This window comes from Condylura cristata, unplaced genomic scaffold (assembly GCF_000260355.1).
Source record: "Condylura cristata isolate star-nosed mole 26May11 unplaced genomic scaffold, ConCri1.0 scaffold00015, whole genome shotgun sequence".
Taxonomy (NCBI): domain Eukaryota; kingdom Metazoa; phylum Chordata; class Mammalia; order Eulipotyphla; family Talpidae; genus Condylura; species Condylura cristata.
This window is the reverse complement of record NW_004567116.1, coordinates 51450177-51471996: the sequence shown is the minus strand read 5'-3', so window position 1 is coordinate 51471996 and position 21820 is coordinate 51450177. Positions and strand designations below refer to the sequence as shown.

At 33.4% G+C, this 21820-nt stretch overlaps 1 protein-coding gene across 3 annotated transcripts in view; it reads left to right on the top strand.

Annotated features, from left to right (window-relative positions):
- NOX4 (NADPH oxidase 4) overlaps window positions 1-21820 on the top strand; it is a 165239-nt gene that overhangs the window by 45046 nt on the left and 98373 nt on the right. For all 3 annotated transcript variants that reach the window (XM_004683286.1, XM_012725242.1, XM_004683285.2), the window contains 2 exons: window positions 7152-7224; window positions 11144-11224. In XM_004683286.1, coding sequence (XP_004683343.1) covers window positions 7152-7224; window positions 11144-11224 — 154 coding nt within the window. The remainder of the gene's footprint in view (window positions 1-7151; window positions 7225-11143; window positions 11225-21820) is intronic.

The following is a 21820-nucleotide window of genomic DNA, read 5'->3' as shown; positions in this document are numbered from 1 at the left end:
ATATTTTTTTTTGCCTGTGGATACATGACATTTGTCACATATCTTGTATACATACTCAAAAAGTATTCTACATTTTCCCCTTAAGAAACAGTTTAGTTTTATTTATAACGTTGCTCATTGCAAATTTTTTTGAAGCCTTGGATCAGAAATAGAAGTGGGAAAGCAGAAACACAAGCCATATGTAAAATAAAGTAGGGTTATTTTTGTTCAAATTAATTAATTTAGGAAAAAAACAAGGATTATGTTTTAAGAATATTTTATACAACATAAAGTATAATTGGAGTATTTGAAATGCTCAAGAAAGTTTAGTTGCAAAGTTGTAAAATAATTTCTTCATATGAAAAGTTATTTTATTTAAATAATGATGTTTCCATATAAACAGGTGATCTCTCCACCTAGCATGAAACTACACCATCCTACAGCTTTTACCTGAGTGGTATTGAATTTTATTGAGTTGACACTTTAATTAGACAGATTTCCTGGTTTCATCCTAGAGAATCTTTGGGGCCTTGGGATATTTTTTCACCCTTCTTATATATGTGGAAAACTATTATTTTACCCTTATTGAGAATCTTAGCATACTTTGGAGCATGATTTTGCATTGTTAACCTAACATTCAGTACAAATCTTCCCTCATACTACTAGGTAGAGCCTGTCTCTTCTCTTCCTAAAGAAACGTAGTAAAAATATTATTTTGTAAAGAACACATTTGCTTACATATGCTGTCTTTTGTATATTTAAAAAAATACTTATTTATGCATACAGACTGGGGTACAAACCAGAGGTACAGGAACAGTTAGAGGATTCACCAGAGACAGAGTGGGGAGCAGAACAGGGAGATTGATTGAAATACACTGCTTAGGAGAGCAGAAGGCAAGGCAGGAGATGTCTGCTGCACCATGTGGGTCACCTCCCTGGCCAGGGATTGAACTCCTGCTGGAGCAGTTTTTGCTAGCTTTGTAGCTTTGTATTGTTGAGTTTTAACTTGTTGTGCCAGCAGGAATGACTCCAATTTCTTTGCTTTCCTTTTTTTTTTTTTTTATTTCTGTTAGTACAGACACAGTTTGAGTTACTCTAAATGAGCATGTCATCATCACTTTGCTAATCCTTTCCAACATAATTTCATGAAAGAAACACTGTGCTGTGAAACAAGATCCATCCATTTCCCAGGTCATCAACCTGGAATGTCAATTACCCTAAGTATGTGTAGGGCTCCTAGGGCTCTGATGACCTAATTGAACAGGGACAAGTAAGGGAATGAAGCATAATCTAAGTGTACTACCAGATGGTTGATATTTTTATATAAAAACACAATCTCATTATTTTATTACTCACACATATCTGACTAAAACTATTTCATAACATTACTGAATGTTTCAGGCACCTGAAGAAAATTAAGCTCTCGATGAAGAAATACATGCATATTTTTAGATATCCTATGACAAATAATATTTTTATTAGTTGGTTTATCTTGGATTTTAGTTTGTTTAATGTTGCATAATTTTTCTCTGTCTTTAAAATATTCCCATCATAACCTAAGACTGAGAAAAATTAAACTTTTTTTCACAGAAAGTAAAGCCTTTGGCTGTAATAATGTTACAAAATACAGTTGTTAGACTTACTAAAAAATAAATGTTAGAAATACCCCAATTAAGTATTTATATAGCAAAATATGTTTAGAAGCTTGCATTATTCAAATATCCATTTTAAACCATACACACACACACACCCATATATATATGTACATATATATATATATGTATATATATATATAAATTTGACAGAATCTTGTTTGATGAGAAGATAATACACTTGATTATATTTCAAATAGAACACCATTCAAACAAGTTATTCCAATTATGTTGTATTAGAAACAGGAAAGTAAAGATGGTCTATTTCTGACCACATCTAGGTATGAATGTAAATGGTCTCTCAGGTTCACCTAGAAATGAAAATGTGCCATTATTCATTTTAAGGGCTACTAATTAACAGGTATAATATCATAAATCAAAAGCAATAAGGATTGAAATAAATAGATGAGATGCCTTTTTCCAAGGAAACAAGTGTAAATTTTGCTTCATAACATGAAGGACTCAAAGACCTCACACATTGTACTTCATTTTGTGGAGTAACTTGCCCTTTGAGCTTAGACTAGCCCAGTAATTTATATGCTGTGCTTCCTGCTCTTGAAATGTGTAATAAAGCCTAAAATGGTGGGCCTTATCGATACTGTCATTCAGATACACTTCAAAGACACTTAGTGCCTTTTATACTGAATGCCTGCAATTGCTTGATTCTACTGTGTTCTTCCAACACCGAGATTGGAATTTCCCTCAGAGCAAGGGTCATTTAATATCAAGCACTACTGATGACTGGAAAGTAGTCACTGAGCAGTTAAAAGTTGATTAGATCTGCTATTTGATACAAAGATATCCTCAACAACTTAGATAATAAGTTAGCCAGTCTCTATTTAATTACAGTGTTGGAAAATCAAAGCTTCTTGTGGTAGTTTTCCCCCTCATTTTTGGGGACACTTTAATTGTGATAAGTTTATTTTCATTGTTATTTGTAATTATATTTTTCTTCATCTGAAATCTATAGTATATTGTACATTATAAATTCTTATCTTTTTATACTTTTGGGAGATAGAAAAATGATTCCTTTAGATAAAAGTGATGACTTCATAAGTATTAAATAGAATAGTTGAATTTATTCTCCTTAGTTTACAGATGAGATTCATTCATCAAGATTAGGTAGGGATTGGCCTAGGGGTGATAACATGTCCACAGACAGACACACACACACAAATCAGGTGGCGGGGGGCTTCTACGTAATCTTCAAATGACTTAGTGAAGTACTTGCTTCCTCCATCTCCTTCCCACCCCCCAACCCCCACCACATGCACAGAGATTTTTCAATGTTATCGATGATTTGTACTATAGATCTATAAAAGGAGCTCTAACTAAATGTTTTGAAGAAATACCTGTTCAAATTTAAACTTGTTTCTTCTTTTAAATTGTATCTATATTTATGGAGAAGAACAGGGATACCCTAGACTAGAGGTATGTGGAATGTGTGTGTGTGAGAGGATTCACCAGAGACAGTGGAGGGCAGAAGAGGCAGATTGACTAAAATATATTGCTTAGAGGAGCAGCAGAAGGAACAGTAGAAGTTTGCTAAGCAATGTGGTTCAGCTCCCTAGCTGAGGATTGAATTCAGGCAGTAGGGGTGCTAATGAAGAGACTTAACCAGTGGCCATTAGGGAGATCCTAAATTGGTTTCTTGACTTTAGTACCTACCAGAGTCTTTAATACACTAATGTGCCATGTGAATCCTCAAATAATAGTTATAGCATTTTTTTTTTGAATAATGAAAACTACTATTTAGGAGATGATTGAAAGGCTTGGTGCAGTAGGGAACACACAAAGAAATACCAAGGCTGGTAAAACCAGCAGTAGGTTTATTTCTGTGTTCCAGGGCAAGGTTTATGGGTTTCTAGTGAGGCCAGTAAAGTTGCACCCATTATAAGGATAGGACCCATTTTGTAGGCTTCACGAGGTTTAGGCAGAGAAGGGATATGCAGAACAAAGTTGTTTTTTTTTTTCCTAAACAGTTTATTTCTGGCAAGTTTGGTTTATTAGCATCAGGTCCGGGTTTGAGCCAGTGAAGATAACTAGTTTCAGGAACTAGGACAATATTTCTTATGTTGTTTCAAGGGCTCTCTTGCTGCAGTTACACTTGAGTGGACCTTTCAGTGATGTTAAATATACTTTGAAAATTATGACTACTGTGCATATTCGTGTTTTTGAGGTGTTCTTTTGCTGAAGTGATTTGCAGATATTTAAAAGTCTGCATTGGCATGTTAATAACCAAATAGGAAATCTTGTATCTACATACATGGTAGAACTTAAAATAATTATTGGTGTTAAATTACACCTGTTGGCCCTCCCTGGTGGCGCAGCGGGTTAAAGCACAGCACTAAGAAGCTTAAGCAGCTTCCGCATGAGTTCGATCCCCGCCTGCCCCGGAGGAGATCCACATGGCGTGGCAGACCTCTCCTGACCCGCCCACTGCTCCCTCAGCAGTGTACTTCGTCCATCTGCCTGTTCTGCTCCCCACTCTGTCTCTGGTGAATCCTCTCACCCTCCGCATCTCTGGCCTGTACCCCAGTTCTGTATGAATAAATAAATAAATCTTTAAAAAAAAAAATTACACCTGTTAAATTGTACCTGTCTAGCTACAAACCCATATTATGGAGCTGTCTGGGATTCTGTAATGTTATTTGTTCATTTGGTCAAGTAAGGATTTTTAAAAGAAAAAGATTATTTGAATCCAGAGAGATAAACATCTTTTTTTTTCTTCAAATTTATTGAGTGAATTGAAGTATACTGCATTACATCTTTCTAAAGCATGCTTTTTGATCAGCTCTGACATTTGTATACACATGTGAATCATCACCAAAATCAAGATAATATATAATCCTAATCCCTAATCCCAAAATGTTTTTTTTTAAACCTTTATAATGTATGCTGCCCTTTTCCTTCCACCAGTTGGTTTAGATTTTCTAGAAAATTATATAAAAGTATAGATCTTCTACGTTAGAGTTTTTGTGGAGAATAGTGGGTGGATTCTTTTACTTAATCTAATAATCTTTTGTTTCTCTTGTTACACACGAGCATGTGTGCATTGGTGTATATGTGTATGGCACACACTATATGTGTATGTTTGTGTGTGTGTGTGTAAAACAGTTCATGTTTTTTTTTTCCATTGCTGATTAATTTCCTAGTTACAGATAATGTCACAATTGTTTGTCCACATATCTACTGAGGGAGATTTTGAGTTATTCATAGTTGACTATTAAAAATATCATGGCTGGGCCCTCCCTGGTGGTGCAGCGGGTTAATGCACTGCCACTTCCGCACGAGTTTGATCCCCGCCTGCCCCGGAGGAGCTCCACATGGCGTGGCAGACCTCTCCTGACCCGCCCGCTGCTCCCTTCAGCAGTGTACTTCCTTGATCTGCCTGTTCTGCTCCCCACTCTGTCTCTGGTGAATTATCTTACCCTCTGCATCTCTGGCCTGTACCCCAGCTTTGTATGAATAAAAAAATAAAGTCTTAAAAAAATATATCATGGCTACAGATATTTTTTGAGCAAGTCTTTTAGGTAAATACTTTGAGGTTATAAAGGTTGCGTTATTTTGTAAGCATGATGTTCTTTGAAATTAGTGGGGCTTTTTTGAGGACCATTAGTCTTTTATTGTGAATTAGTATTATTGTTTTCTTTCACCTTATCCTTAGGAAGTACTTATTTGAAACGAGGGGAAGGGTGATGGGGAAGAGAATGCCATGGAAAATAATTACAGAAAATAAATCATTTGGATCTGGCATGTCAGGTTCTTTGCACAAGTTTTTAGAATTATTATTATTTTAAGCTTCCAAATCTGTATATTTGGAACAGTGAGGAGAATGTATTCAGATATTAAGTTTCCAAAGACTAATTCCCTTATTTCTCATGTGAACATGTATAACTAGAAACATGTTTCTACTGTCCTCATACTTCTAAGGTATTTCTAAAGATTCCAGGAAACCCTATGCAATGCTCTTATATTGTACTAAGCTTTTCTGCTTCTGTTAGTGACTTACTGTTCATTAGGGCTCTTCTGCTATTTCAAAGTGGTTTTGTGGCAAGAAGAGAAGTGAGGGAATGGCAGTTATATTGGAGACAGTGTTGTTTCAACTCTGTCTTTTCTGTGTGACTTAATTTAGATGGAATTTCTCAGCACACTTAAAACTTATTTGTTGCTTGCATGGTCTTAAGAGTAAATAAGCATAAGTTATAGATAGGCTATTTTATTTTATAGTAACAGGATAATAAGAAATGAAATTAAAATTTAACCTTTTAATGTAACACGTCAATAATTCATTATAATTCATTTCATGCCATAGAAAGTAACACAGGATTTGCAGCAATTTATCATGTCATTAATTTTAAAAATGAGTGTTGGCCATTTTCTTTCTTTCTTTTTTTCCAAATATTTATTAATTTATAGATACAGAATTGGGGCATAAACCAGAGGTGCAGGAACAGTGAGAGGATTCACCAGAGACATAGTGGGGAGAAGAGCAGGCAGACTGACGAAGTACACTGCTGATGGGAGCAGCTGGTGAGACAGGAGAGGTCTGCTGCACCATCTGGGTCACCTCCATGGCCAGTGATATAATTCATGCGTAAGAAGCTACAAGTAGCTTCATAGTGCTGAACTTTAACGCACTGCACCCCCAAGAAGGGCAACATTTTCATATATACATATATGCATATATTTATATGCATAGATAGATAGATAGATAGATAGATAGATAGATAGATAGACACTATAACATGTCAGAAGCATTTATTTCAAAAATTTTCCATTAAAGAGAAATTATGCCTACAGGTACCCTAAAAATATCACCATTGGCATTTTCCTTGAAATTCTCTATTTTTTATCTTCAATTTTGCTACAATTGAAGCTGTGATTTTTTAAAAAGCATAAGATTTTGTCTATTGAAAATAAAAACCCATATAGTGAAACCCAAGATGAATTAGATGAAATTAAAATTGGAGGAGCTATTTGTTTTATAAAACAGAGGGAGAGAGAGAGTAAAGGAGTTTTAGTACTGTAGTGGAAAAAGCAGAGGTGCAAGTTAAGTGTGTTAAATATTAACCCTGTCCTTTCTATCATGTTATTGACATTTGGGATAGATGTGCCGGTGGAAAAATGTACACATTTCACCATTCTGCATGAAATATTGAAAATGCAAAAATGGACTCCAGTTAAAACTAGAAAAGAGTGCTTGATTTTATGGTCTTTAAAACTGTGCTAATTATTTCAAATTGCACTAGAAAAGAGTGCTTGATTTTATGGTCTTTAAAAGATATATCTTTTTTGAATGGGAACATATAAGTAAGTGCAATTTGAAATATCTTTTTTGAATGGAAACATATAAGTAAGTGCAATTTGAAATATCTTTTTTGAATGGAAACAAAAGTGCAATTTGAAATATATTCCTCACAAAGCAACATATTACTTTGGAATTTAATGTAATAATTGTTTTTTATACTTTTTCTCTGTGTGAATTGAATTAAAACATACTTCTTTACATTTTTATAGTTCCTGGCTTTACAGGTGTCTGCATGGTATTGGTGCTATTCCTGATGATCACAGCATCTACATATGCCATACGGTAAGTAGCAGAGGCATTATTTTGATGTTTACTCATTAAATTATTAGATTTCTTTCATATTATTATTATTATTTCTATTTGTAAAAAAAAAAAAAGTGTTAATTAGCCAAAATGTTTAGCCAATGGATTATACTGGCTAACGGGTTATTCTAGGTAAATAAGTGCAGAGACATTTCTATATATCATTTCCTGTTTTTAAGAAAACTTTTTGCATTAGTAAAATATTGTGGGTTGGTATGAATAATTTTTGATGAGAAAGTTGAGATCTTCTGGGTCATTTTTCTGAAAATAGTGTAACCCTTTTTGACAAGGGAATGACTTCAAAGTGTATGCACTGGGATCTTGGGAATTCTGAGTATTGTTTAATAATTCATTACCAGATATGACTTTGTTTTGCTGTATTGTAATGAAGTGTTCTAAAAAAAAAGCCTTGGAACTATGTTCACTTCATATCTGCTAAAATGCTTCACACTTATTGCTCCATTTATGAGATTTTGAGCAGTTACACATACACATTTTCATGAACATTTTCACATGTTCTTTCTGATGAATATTCTTTTTCTCACAATACAGTTTCATATAAAAAAAAGTATCTTATGTGTCTGGTTAGGAAATCAAAAAAGAAGCAGGAAACTACATTCTAATCTTCAAAGATCTTAAGAGATTTTGATTTGTTGAAACACCTTTGGAAAAACACATACACAACTGAAAACCCTACCACAAGACAGTAACACTTTTAGATGTTAATGTCTATAAACTAATTATTGTTGTTACTTCATTCATCCCCCTCTTCTACCTCTACCATAATTACTTTTTCCTTAATCTCTCTTCTTCGCATACCTATGTATTATTTTTGTCAATCATATTATACATACTATTTAAATCTACTTTTTACTTATATCAGTGTAATAAAACTATTCCACATTAATATATATTACTCTACACAAGTCAAAACTGACTGCATAGCATATCTTCATATCATGATTACTTTCCTAGTTAGATGTTTAGATTAATAATATTTCAATTTGGAAGCAAACAATCCCCATCCATATGTCTTTCTATATTTTACTCAATTATGGCTTAAGAAATATATGTAAATGTAGAATGGCTTGGTCAAATAATAAGTATATACTCTAAAATCTTATAAAATTAAAAATAACCATTCACTTTGGAAAATCTCTAATATTAATGTATGCAGGTGCCAATTTCATAGGCAGAATTTTATTTTATTTCAGTTAAAAAACTTTCTTTTCTAAGTTTTAGGAGTTTTTAAGAGATAAGTATGTCTGACATATTGATTTTGTAGGTAGAAGAGTTGTGAATGTTCTATAACTATAGAAAATACCCTTATAACAGATGATTTTGTAAAATGGAGTATAAAGATCAACCTCTGTTCTCAATTTAGTAATAATATTTATGCTCATAAACAGTTTTATGAAGGTTTCTTAACCATCAGTTCTTTGCATTTTTTAAAAAGATGTATTTATTTATGCATACAGATCTAGGGTAAAAGTCAGAGATGGAGAGGCTTCACCTGAAGACAGAGTGGGGAGCAGGACAGGCAGATCAATGAAGTACACTGCTGAGGGCAGTAGCTTGTTGGTCAGGAGAGGTCTGCCTTGCCATGTGGATCACCTCTGGTGGTGGGGATCGAACTCACACTGAAGCAGCTGTAGCTGGCTTGCAGTGCTGCATCCTAACCCATTGCACCAACAGGGAGGGCCCTCTTAGCATTTTTTAATGGAGCTTTTAAACCAGCTCTACTTTTTTGTTTAGTTTTATTTTGAGAATTGGGAATTCTTATATTCTTCATGTATATAACCTATATGAATTAGAGAAATTGACTTCTGAATATGAAACATATTCTAGTAATTCACACACACACACACACATATATAAAATATATATATATATATATATACATATATATCATATTGATAGCCCAATCAATCAAAATAACTAGTGTATATGAATTACAGATGACAGGAAAGTGAACATGATAATTATGATTCAATCATTATCTGTGCATATCAGAGTTTTAATATGGAAAAGACACAAAACATTTAAAGACTTAAATTTAAATATTTAAAAAGAGTTTCCTTATATGATAGTTTAACTGGTGTACAAATTGATTGAAATAAAATGGTTTCATTCACAATTAGAATATCCTGAATATCATACAGTATCATAACCACCAATATCATAACTAAGAAACTGAGAAAAGTGAAAACTATATAGAAGTATAGAACCTTACCAAGAGAGGGATATTTGAATGAATACCGTATATTACAAAGATGGAATTCCTCAGTTATTTATAGGCTTGTTGCAATTCCAATCAAAATCACAGATAAGTTATTTTGTCTTATGATTTTAGCAAAGTGTTTCTGAAGTTCAGCTAATGGAATATCCAAGTGCATGTTCTAACAGAACAGTAAATTTTTGCTAACTTAGTAGACATCCAAATGATTGTTTTTTTTTTAACTTAAAACATAATTGGACTCTTGCAGAATTTTTAAAGACATTTAAAGAAGGAGCAGTATTGATTAAAGTGTGAGGGACTTTGGTATGTATAAGAGCCTGCTAAATAATAATGGTTTATTACAAACTTATGAGAAAATAAGACTTTGAGTAAATGAAATTCTAGATAAATTATAGAATATAAAAATGTCATTATTAAAAATTGAGAAGAAACTTTAAGTATATGTTAATCAGAATTCAAAATGGTCAAGGAAAAGTATAGGAAATATTTTATTGTTTAGAAAGTTGAAAAATCAAATTGCATGTCAATATGCATTATACAATTTGAAGAGCTTGTATATTATCAGACAAATTATTATAACTACATGTGACTAGTATATTCTAAAATGTTAATATTTTGAATGCAAAGTTAAGAAAAATATAGTGTAGAAATAGTTGTTATAAGCAGAGAAGTCATAAAATCAAGGTATATAACATACAAGTGGAATAGCATCTCATTGCTCTTCTACATAGAAATGAAAACTTAGTGTCTGAGTATGGGGAAATAGTCACTTCTATTTTGTGATGTGGCTTGTAATTGATAAATGTGTTTTCATAAAACATTTGACTGTGTTTCAAAACATTATAAATGTGTACCCTTCATCTAGCAATTTCATTTATAGAAAGTTGGATTCAAATAGATTACATTTGTGTAAGAATGTATATAATACAAAGATGCTAATAACCATTTTTATGCTAACAAGAGGTGAATGAAATGTGAAACAACATTGTTGCTTAAATTAGGAGTGCTAAAAGATTCTGGGCATAAATCATCCAAGTAGCCTAAACTAGTAATAATTTGCTTTCCATTTCTAAGATGATAGTATATGAGTGCTTATATATATATATATATATATGTATTGCATAATTCTTAAGTCTTTCTTAAACAATATATGCATATTGCTTATTATATCCTTTCCTTCTCAACTTTCTTCTCCTGCAGAATAGTAATAATAAGGTGTCATTTTAACTTATACTACACTGTCCCAGGGTAATAATGTAATGCTTTAATATGCATTTATTTAATTTCTCTCCATGTTAGTTTCCTTCACACTACTATAAAATATGTATGGGGTTTTAGAAATCATTTTGAAATTGAAAATATTGATTGAGAATACAGCAAAAGTAAATATTAGGCTTATACCATAAAATTAAACACCTTATTTTAGTTCTTTCTATGTATTTTTATTTAAAATTCAGAATATCTTCAAAATGATGAAGTGTTATGTATAATTTTTGTGCTTCCTTCTGCATTTCATGCTAATACTTTCATATTAATAGGTAAATCTGAGATGAGCTTATATTTTAACTCTCTTACATTGTGCATTTGAAATGATGCACACTCCTTTTAGTGAAAAAAAAATATTAAGTCGCATTGAAATGAAGTTATTTGTTTTTTCAGAGTTTCTAACTATGATGTCTTCTGGTATACTCATCATCTCTTCTTTGTCTTCTACATGCTGCTTATGTTACATGTTTCAGGGTAAGTTCACTTTTTAAAATTGTGTATTCCTATTACCAAGTATTAAAAGACAAATATGTCATAATTTTCATAGTGGTAAAATTATTTGGCTTCTTAGAATTGGGGTAGTTTTAGGAGTGGGAGAAATACTTCAGCTTTCAGCATAGTATATGTTAATGAAACTACTATAAAGGTATGTAAAATGGAAAGTTAGAGTTACTTCTCCTGTAGTATGTTTTTTTTTTTTTTTAAATCTCTCTGCAGGTATATCATTGTCCTATCCTCAATAAAAAAAGAACAATTTCAAGTAGATATTTTAGTGCCTGTATATTCAATGTTTTATGTCTTATTGCTGCAATATTTGTAATATCAAATTACCAGTTAGTTTGAAAAGGACAAGTCCCCAAATAGTAGCCATCTTCACAAAATAGAGATTGTGAAGCTCATACTTTTTTGGGAAAAAAAATGAACTAGAATTGAAAGCTCAGAAATAAAATCATAACATATATGGACATTTAATTTATGACAAAGGGATGTAAAACCCAGTGGAACAAGGATAGCCTCTTCAATAAATGGTATTGGATAGACTAAACAGCTGCATAGAAAAGAATGAAACCAAACAACTGCATTGTTGTACACATAAAAATCAATTCCAAATGGATCAAAGACTTTGATATAAAACCTAATTAAAAAACAGAACACAAAGCAAAACATTCAGTGTTACCTTTAAGAATTTGTGTTCAACAGCAAGAAAACAAAAGAAAATATGAGCAACTGGGACTGCATCAAAATAATGATGGTCTATACAACCAATAAATAAATAAATAAATAAATAAATAAATAAAATGAAAAGACACAGGAGAAAATATTATCACATAATACGTTGGACAAAATACTGATAGCAAAGACAACCAAGTAAATCATACAATTCAACAAAAGAAAACATAATCAGTCAAAAAGGGCAAAAGAAATAAGCAAATATTTCTCCAAAGAGTACATTGAGACTACAGACAGACTCACAATTACTTTTAGAATAATGCAAATCAAAAGCACAATGAAATGCCCTCCTATTGTGAGAATGGTCCAAATTGAGAAGACTAGACACAACAATTGCTCATGATAATATGTAGAAAAGGGAACCCTCCTACACTGCTTGTGGGAATGCAAACTAGCCAAGTCCTTAAGGAAAGCAGTATGGAAGTTTCTCAAACCTTAAAAGTTGAGTTTATCTGGTCAACTCATGCTTAGCTGGAGGTTGCATGAGCTCCTGCCTTCAAATGTCAGCTGATGATACCAGACAGGAGCACCAAATCCCAGTAGGTATGCCCAAATAATGCTCCCTGGCACCAGCAGTATGGAAGACCCATGCTTAGAATAAATGTAAAAGCAAACAATGATAAGAAAGGAAAATACAAGTGGTCAAGCAAGCCCACAGGGAGAAAATCAATCTGCAGAACTCAACAACACAGCCAATAATGTTTTAATGTTTGACAGATGAAGACATCAAATTGCCATATAAACAACCAACTAAACAAACAAAAAGCACCTGAAAGGTATATGAGAAGTCAGAACAGTAAAATAATACTATAAGAAATATTATCAGTGCTTATAAGAATGCTATTGAAACTTGAAATTAAGAAACTAAAGGAAGTGCAGGTTGTTAAAAAATCAATGGCAGTGTTCTAGGAGCAAATTGGGTCCCTTTGTCACCAGGCAACCTACTGGTTACAAATGTCACAAAATCTTGCCCATTTCAAATGCAGTCACATAAAATCTGTCTCTTGATAATGTAGCAAAGAATGTTGTTTACATTTTAAAACTACCACAATGCAGGCCTTAATAGACATGTGGAGCTTTATTTTGGTTAGCATGCTTATCAGTAATAAAGTTTTGTAATAGATAAGAAACTAGAGAAAAAAATCAATGGAAGAGGTAAAATAATTTTGTATAAAGCCAAGGGAATAGAGTAGGTATGGAAGAATCAATCATTACTCAGAGAGATACATATACAACATGCACACACACACATATACACACACAAAATGAGGTAAAAAGGAAAGAAATGAAGGAATGTTTCAAGAATTATCTTGACCACATGAGGAAAGAAAATGTTTAGGTTATAGGATTCCCAGAAGGGATAAAAAGGACAGACATTAATATCAGATGATATGATACCACATTATATGATGATACCACAGTTAATATCAAGCTTAATGGTGAAAAACTGAAAATGACAAGGATATCCATTTTCACCACTGCTTTTCAAAATGATACTGAAAGTCCTAACTGGAGCAACTGGGTGAGAGAAAGAAATACAAGGAATACAAATAGGGAAAGAAGAAGCAAACCTACTATGTGCAGATGACTTGATAATATATGTATAGAGAGAGAGAGAAAGAGAGAGGAGAGAATCCTAAAAAAATCACAGGAAAACTAATTAAAACAATAAATCAGTTTAGTAAAATAGTAGGTGTCAAAATCATATACACAATCAGTGGTCTTCCTATATGCATTCAATTAATGCGAAGAGGAAAGAATTAAGAAAACCATTTACAGTTGTACCAAAAGAATCGAATGCCTAGAATTTCAATTAACATTAATTTACAATTAATGTGAAAGACCTATACAGAGAGAGATACAAAACACTGTCAAGAAATATGTCTTTTCATTTCCTTTTCATATATCCTGTTTATGGATTTGAAAAAAAATATTATCAAATAGCTATCCTACAACTACAGATTCAGTGCAATTCTAATACTAAATAAACAAACAAACAAACAAACAAAAACCCTCAATGCCATTCTTCAAAGACATGGAAGAAACATTACTGAGTGACAAAACCATAAATTGCCAAAATTTTCCTGACTAAAAGGAGAAGAATGAGGATATTAGACTACCAACCTTCATACTGTTCTACAGAGCCATAAAAAACAAACAAACAAACAACAACAACAACAACAACAAAAAAACCAGCATGGTACTTGAACAAAAATGGACACATAGATCAATGGAATTGAATTGAAAACCCCCCAAAAAAGGCCCATATACATGGTCAACTAATCTATGACAAAGGAACAACAAATATACACTGAACAAAGGATACCCTTTTCAGTAAACAGTGTTGGGAAAACTGACACCATATGCAAATAATTAAACCACACTAGTATCTCAAACCATACACACACACACACACACACACACACACACACACATGAAACATTAACATGGATAAAAGACGTGGATATGAAACATGAAACCTTAAAATGTATAGAAAAAAAACATAGGTGAAAAGATCTATGTTATACTCCTTAGAAATATCTTTAATGACTCATCTTCAGAAGCAAGGAAATCAAAGGAGAAGATAGATAGCCCAGGCTATATCAAACCATAACTCTTCTAAACAGAAAAAGAGACTCTAAGCAAACCAAGGAGAAGGTCTTCTGAGTGGGAGAAACTACTTACACACCATACAATGGATAAGGGACTGATGCCAATGATGTACAAATAATTTACACAACTCAACAAAAACAAAGCAAACAACCCAATAAAAAATGTGCCAGTGCCTCCCTGATAGCACAATTTTCAGCACTATACATCTATCTGCAGCCATTGCAGCATGAGTTCAGTCCCTGGCCAGGGAACTCCTGTCTAGCCTGCTGCTCCCCTCAGCAGTGTGTTTCTGTCACCCTGCCCTGTTCTACTCTCCACTCTCTCTGGTGAATCATCTCATCCCCCAGCACCTCTGGCCTGCACCCCAGCTCTCATATGCATATATAAGTAAATCTTACTTTATTGTAGTTACTTTTTTTTTTCTGATGCCTTAAAATAAAAGTCAAAAATCATCATGCAACTATAGATTAGAGACATTCTTTAGAGGGGGAGAAGGGAGAAGCATCAGGACAGGAGTGGGAAGAGCACAAGGGACTATGTTGATGGTGGGAATTTCACAGGGAAATCATAGAGTACAAAAATGAAGGATGCTTTAATGAATATGTTTAAAAATAATGAAATGAATAGAAAAGTAATAAATCTTTAAAAAATATATGATTGAAGAGCTAACAGGACACTTCACTAAAGAAGAACTACAAATGGTTAACAGGTATCTGAAAAACAAAATTCTTCAACATCATTTATTATCATGGAATCAAACCTATATTTAGATACTACCTCACACCAATGAGAATGGCCCATATTGAAACATACAACAACAACATCAAAAACAAGTGTTATCCAGAGTGTGGACAAAAAGAAACATTCTTACACTGCTGGTGGTAATGTAAACTGGCCCAGCTTTGTTGAGGAACCTCAGACCACTCAAAATGGATCTACCATATGAATCAGCAATTTCACTCCTTAGGAATCTAACCATGGGACACAAAACAACTAACCTGGAAGGAAACAAGCACTCCTATGATTTTTGCAACAGTATTTATAATAGCTAAGGTATGGTAACAAGCTAACCCCTCCAAAACAAATGAGTGAATCAAGATATATTGTATGTATAAAATAAAATACTACTCAGCTGTCAAAATACATAAAAGCATGTTGTTTGTGACAATATGGATGAAGGTGGAAAAGATTATGCTAAATGAAGTAAGCCAGAGGGGGGGGGGAATGGATGGTTTCACTTACAATTGGAATATAGGGAAAGATAAATAAGGGGTTAGGAAACACACAAAACTTGCCAGCTGACTACAGATTTGAATGATGTAGAGCAGTCAGCACAGAGGAGGGGAAAACATAAAGGACTATAGTGATGGTTCACTGGTGCTTTGGGGGTCACAATTGAGGTGAGTAATAAAATATGGCACAAAAATGAACAGTGATGCAAGAAAATAAAGTTAATTATGAAAAAGAAAACAGGGTCTTCCTGGTGACTCAAGGGTTAGAGGCAGCACTCTAAATCTATCATCAGCCACTGCAACAAGAGTTGGCTCCCAGGGAGCTGACCCACATGGCCTAGCAAACCTTTTCTTTCTTGTCTGCTGCTCCTTTCAGCAGTGTACATTCTGCTTGTTCAATACATCTCCCTGTTCTGCTTCCCTTTCTGTCTCTGGTGAATTCTCTCAAACCTCTATACTTCTGACCTACACCCCAGTTTTTGCATGTATAAATACATAAATAAATCTTTAAAAAGAAGAAAACATTAAAAATGAAGTTGCCGGGCCCTCCCTTGTGGCACAGTGGGTTAAAGCACAACACTAAGAAGCTAAAGCCATTTCTCCATGAGTTTAATCCCCGCCCGCCCCGGAGATGACCACATGGCCTGGCAGACCTCTCCTGACCCACCCACTGATCCCCTCAGCAGTGTACTTCATCAGTCAGCCTGTTCTGCTCCCTGCTCTGTCTCTGGTGAATCCTCTCACTGCCCCTGCATCTCTGGCCTGTACCCAAGTTCTATATGCATAAATAAATAAATCTTAAAAGAAAAAAAAATGGAGTTGTCATTTGACCCACTAATTCCACTTTTAGGAATCTAGCCCCTAATTTCAGAACCAGTAGTTTGAAAGGATACTGAAACTTCTTTGTTCAGTACAGCACTAATTACTGTAACTCAGTTATGCAAACAACTGAAGTATCCCCAAAACAGCTGAGTGGTTTAAGATGATATACAATGGAATATTACTCAGTGATGTAAAAGATAAACTGATGTCATTTGTGGCAGCTGGATGTAACTGGATGGGGATAATGATAAGTAAAATTAGTAAGGGGTAAAATATAACGGGATTGTGACACTGATATGTGGAAAATAAAATAATTAAGCTAAGAGTCAGATAAAGACAAACTTAAGAACACTTGGCCATAAAATTGAAGCACCAAGTTGGGGGTGAAATAAGAAACATTAGGAAATAAGTAAAAATGGTGTACGGTGTTGACTCTAAATGAGTTCATAGTAATTGCACTACAGTGGTAATACCTGATGGGGAATAACAGTGTTATCTCAAGTAAATATAAATCAACAAAACAATCATATGGCCCTCCCTGGTGACACAACAGGTTGGGATATAGCACTGCAAGCTAGTGGCAGCTGCTTCAGTGCGAGTCCTATCCCAGGCCCTAGCGGTAATCCACATGGCACAGTAGAACTCTTTTGTCTTGCCTGCTACTCCCCTCAGCAGTGTACTTGGTAGATCTGCCTGTTTTGCTCCCCATTCTGACTCTGGTGTATCATTTCATTGCCACTCTGGTTTGTACCCCAGTTCTGTATGAATAAATAAGTAAATAAATAAGCGACTATTGATCTTTACCACACAGATTCTTTCTTTCTTTTTTAAGATTTATCTATTTATGCATCCAAAATTGGGACATGGTTGCAGGGTGGTGAGAAGACTCACCACAGTGGGAAGCAGAACAGACAGATTGAAAGGAGATCAGCAGGCAAGACAGGAGAGTTCTGCTGCCCCATGTGGATTAGCACCCAGGCCATGAACCAAACCTGAGTTGAAGCAGTTCTTCACAGTAGCTTCACAATGCTGGCTTTAAACACCAGGGAGGGGCCCAGACAAATTTCTTACCAAGTTTATGGAATAGGCATTTTAACCTCAAGCACCCGTCTGGCATGCCTGTTTTATGCACATGGAATATTGAGCTTGGAACCTTTAGTCCTTATTTATCATCCATAACACTACCACCTAATTTAGTAATACAAAGTATGATTCTATACTTGATTATATTTTTTGATGAATGATATATTTTTCTTGTTATCATTGTCTACTTTTAGGTCTTTTATTCTTTTTCTTTAATGGCAATGATTACAAATTGAGATAAAGAACACATTTTAATGTTTTTTTTTAAGACACACATAGCCTATTCATGTAGTTTGATAGTAGTTTAAAATAATCCAGCTCCCAAAATCAAAAGGGATGTTAGAATATCCCGTTCCTTTTAAAATACCAAGAATGACAACACTTTATTTTCCTGTGTTGACTTGTTGCATAGTAACAACATTAATCATTGTAAGGGCCATGAATATATGGGATTGCGTCCATCTGGACACTGTTAAAATTTAGGAGAATAAACAAATAACATTCCTTTACTTGATATTAAGCAATATGTTCCAACACACACACACAGGCACACAGACACACACAGTTGCTCCCACACACTGAAATTATTTCCAGACCATTGTTTAATTTGTATACCTTTTTTATTTCTTTAACCAGGGTTTGCTTTGATGATAAAGACTTTTTAAGTAAAGGCAATCTGATTTATGAATTCTGGGCTTTTACTATTACTTACAGTGCATGCTTTTGCACTTTCTCCTTTCAGGTGAAGTCCCTGTAAATTTCCCACCATCAAGTCACCCATGCACCATCACCATAGCTCCCCCCTCCCTGCCTCATCCTTACAGAATGTCTCTGATTTATGGTTGCTTGCTATTATTATTTTTTTGGGTAAGGGAACTTTTCACTGTGTGTTTTAGTAAAGTTTGAAGTTAGATAATTTAATACCTCCTTTTCTTTCCTTTTTTTCTTAAGGTTGCATTTGCAGTTTGAATCCTTTTGTAGTGCTTATAATATGATGTTCAGTTTCTTTTGAAAATATTGCTGAAAAATTGATGGGGATCACATAGTATTTGCATGTCATTTAAGGCAGTATAGTAATTTTTATTATATTGATTGTCCTTATCATGGGATAATCCTTTCAATCTCATGCTCTATGTCACTGAGTTTGTTACATAGACTTTTCCCTCTGTTAGGTTGTTTCTGAGGTATCTAATTTTTTTTGAAGCAACTTTAAATTAGATTATTTTCTTAATTTGTCTTGCTGCTTTTTCATTGTTAATGGGTTTCAGAACCTTTAGGATTTATATATACAATAATATCTTGTGCAAATAGTGATGATTTCTCTTCTTTTTAAACTTGGATTCCAATTATTTCCTGTTTATATGATAGTTCTGGCCAAATTCTCTAGTAATAAGTTAAATAGAGGTGGTGACTGTGGGCATCTTAAAGGAGGTGTCAGATCTCAAGGAGAAAGTGCTCTGTTTTTCACCAGTGACTATTATATTGGTTGGTTGATTCTGATATATGACTTTTATATTGCAATAGTTGCTTTCTATTCTTATTTTTGGAGCTTTTTCTTCACTCATTGGTATTGAATTTTTTTCTAATGTATTTTCTTTATTTATTGAGATTATATGATTTTAATATTAACTTTTATTGATATGACATATTACATTAGTTGATTTATATATTTTAAACTATTCTTGAAAGCCAGGTGTGTATCAATTTTAACCCAGGCCTTAAGTCTATGATTTCTTGTTCTATCTTTACAGGTTTTGGTGTTGTTATGGATGATATAATAAAATATATTAAGGAAGATTTCTTCTGCTAGTATTTTTAAATTCAATTTGGGCATGGTAGGATTAGTTCCATAACATTTGATAAAACTTCATTTGTAAAATTTTATATTGAGCTTTTGTTTTTCAGTTTTTTTTTAATTAACTGCTGTTTTAATTTCCAAATTTGTTATTGATTTGTTCAGTTCATCTTTTTCTTCTTGTTAGTCTTAGAAGATTATATTTGTCTAGAAATGCATTCATTTCTTCCAGGTTATCAAATTTATTGGCATGCAGTTACAATCTTTCTATGCTGCCTGTAGTCATTTCTCCTCTTTCATTTCATTTCATTCTCCTCATTTCATTTTCATTTTTTTTTGTTTTTGTTAGTCAAGCAAGGGGATTAGATATTTTGTTTATCTTCTTAAAGGAACAGTTCAAGTTTTCAATGATTTCTTTTAATAGACTTTGTGATCTCTGTTACATTTATTTACTTCATATTTTATTTTATTCTAGTAATGTAGAGTACTTTTTATTCCACATTTTTAAATTACTATAATGTGATAAATGTGATAATACTTTTTTTTTTAATTTGTGATATACCTTGCATTTTATATGGGGCTGCATTGCAATTAGTTTCCTCTTAGATTCCTTTGCCGCATTTCATAATTTCTGAAAACTTATGTCATCTTTAATATTTATCTCAAGGTACTTTTAGTTAAGTCTTTGATTTTTTAAAAATCCAATAAGTATATAATTAGTGTTCAGATTTTCATAGATGTTTTCCTTTATTTTTTTCTTGTGTTTGATTTCTAATTTTATAAAATTTTGGTCAGCAGAGGTACTAGGAATTATTTCTGTTTGTGGTTTTATTATCAGTTGTTTTGTGTTCCAAGATATGTTGTTTTTATGATGTTCTATGATAAAAATGTATGTCCAATAATTTTGTGTTGAAGTGGTTTATAGATACTTGTTAGACCTACTTAGTCTAGATACTGTCATTTAAAATTGCTGTTTTAGTTATATTTTGTCTTTTACCTGTCCATTGTTGTATTAAAACCCCCTATTACTACTGAACTGTTATCAATATCTCTCAAGTTCCATTATTGCCTTTTATATCTTGTTCCATCATTCAGTACATATACATTTAAAAATATTATTTCTTCTTTATTTAAAATATTTATTTATTTATGCATACAAGAACTGGGGTACAGGCCCAAGGAGCAGGGGGTGGTGAGTGGATTCGCTAGAGACAGTGTGGGGAGAAGAACAGAGAGACTGACTAAAATACACTGCTGAGGGGAGCAGTGGTGAAACAGGAGAGATCTGCTGTGAGATGTGGGTCAGCTCCCTGGCCAGGGATTGAAATTGTGCTGCAGTAGCTGAAAATAAATTCACTGTGCTGCACTTTAACCCATTGAGGCACCAGGGAGGGCCCAATGTTATTTCTTCGTGTTTTATTAAACTATTAATCAGAATATAGTATCTATCTTTATTTACCTGTCCTACTTTATCAGATATAAATTATAGCAATTTCTGACTATTTTGGGGTTGCCATTTGTTTGTGTGTGACTGTCTTTTTGGCAAAGTTGGATAACAGAAAACTGGGCTTTGTTTTGAAATTCAACCAGCCATTCGGTATGTTTTGACCAGTGAGTTCAGGTCATTTACATCATTTAAGGTGATTGCAGAGGTATGATTACTATGCTAATATGACTTTTTTTTTTTGAGGCCTGCCTAATATATTTTGTTTAGGTTCCATTTCCTAGTCTTCCTCTAGAGTAAGTAATTTATTTGTGTTTGCCTCAGATATTCATTGTTCTGTTATTTACAATAATCACTTTAGGATTTCTTTGGTATGTGGCTTGTTGTTGATCAGTTTTTACTGCTTTTGCTTCTCTTGAGACTCCTTATTTTTCCTTTTATTGACTATTAATCTTACAGAGGATTCTGGGCTGAAAGTCTTTTTTAAAAATATCTTGAATAGTTCTTTCTAGATCCTTCCTGCTTGTAATGTTTTTGTTGCAAAATCTGCTGATAATCTGATGTTTCCCTCTTATCCTTTAATGTTTTTAACATTTCTGTTCTTACTTTTGCTTCTCAGCTGTCTTATTATTACATGACTTGGCATTCATCTGTCTGGTATTTTGTTTAACTCACTGTGCCTCTTGGGAAATAATTTTTGGTTTATTTCTCTTAGTGAGATTGTTTCAAGTGATAATTTCTTTAAATTGTTAAATTTTTATCTTATTTTTAAATCTCTCTGGGATCCCCACGATATGTATACTTTACATTATTCCATAAACCTATTACATTGTTTTCATTTTAATTCTCCT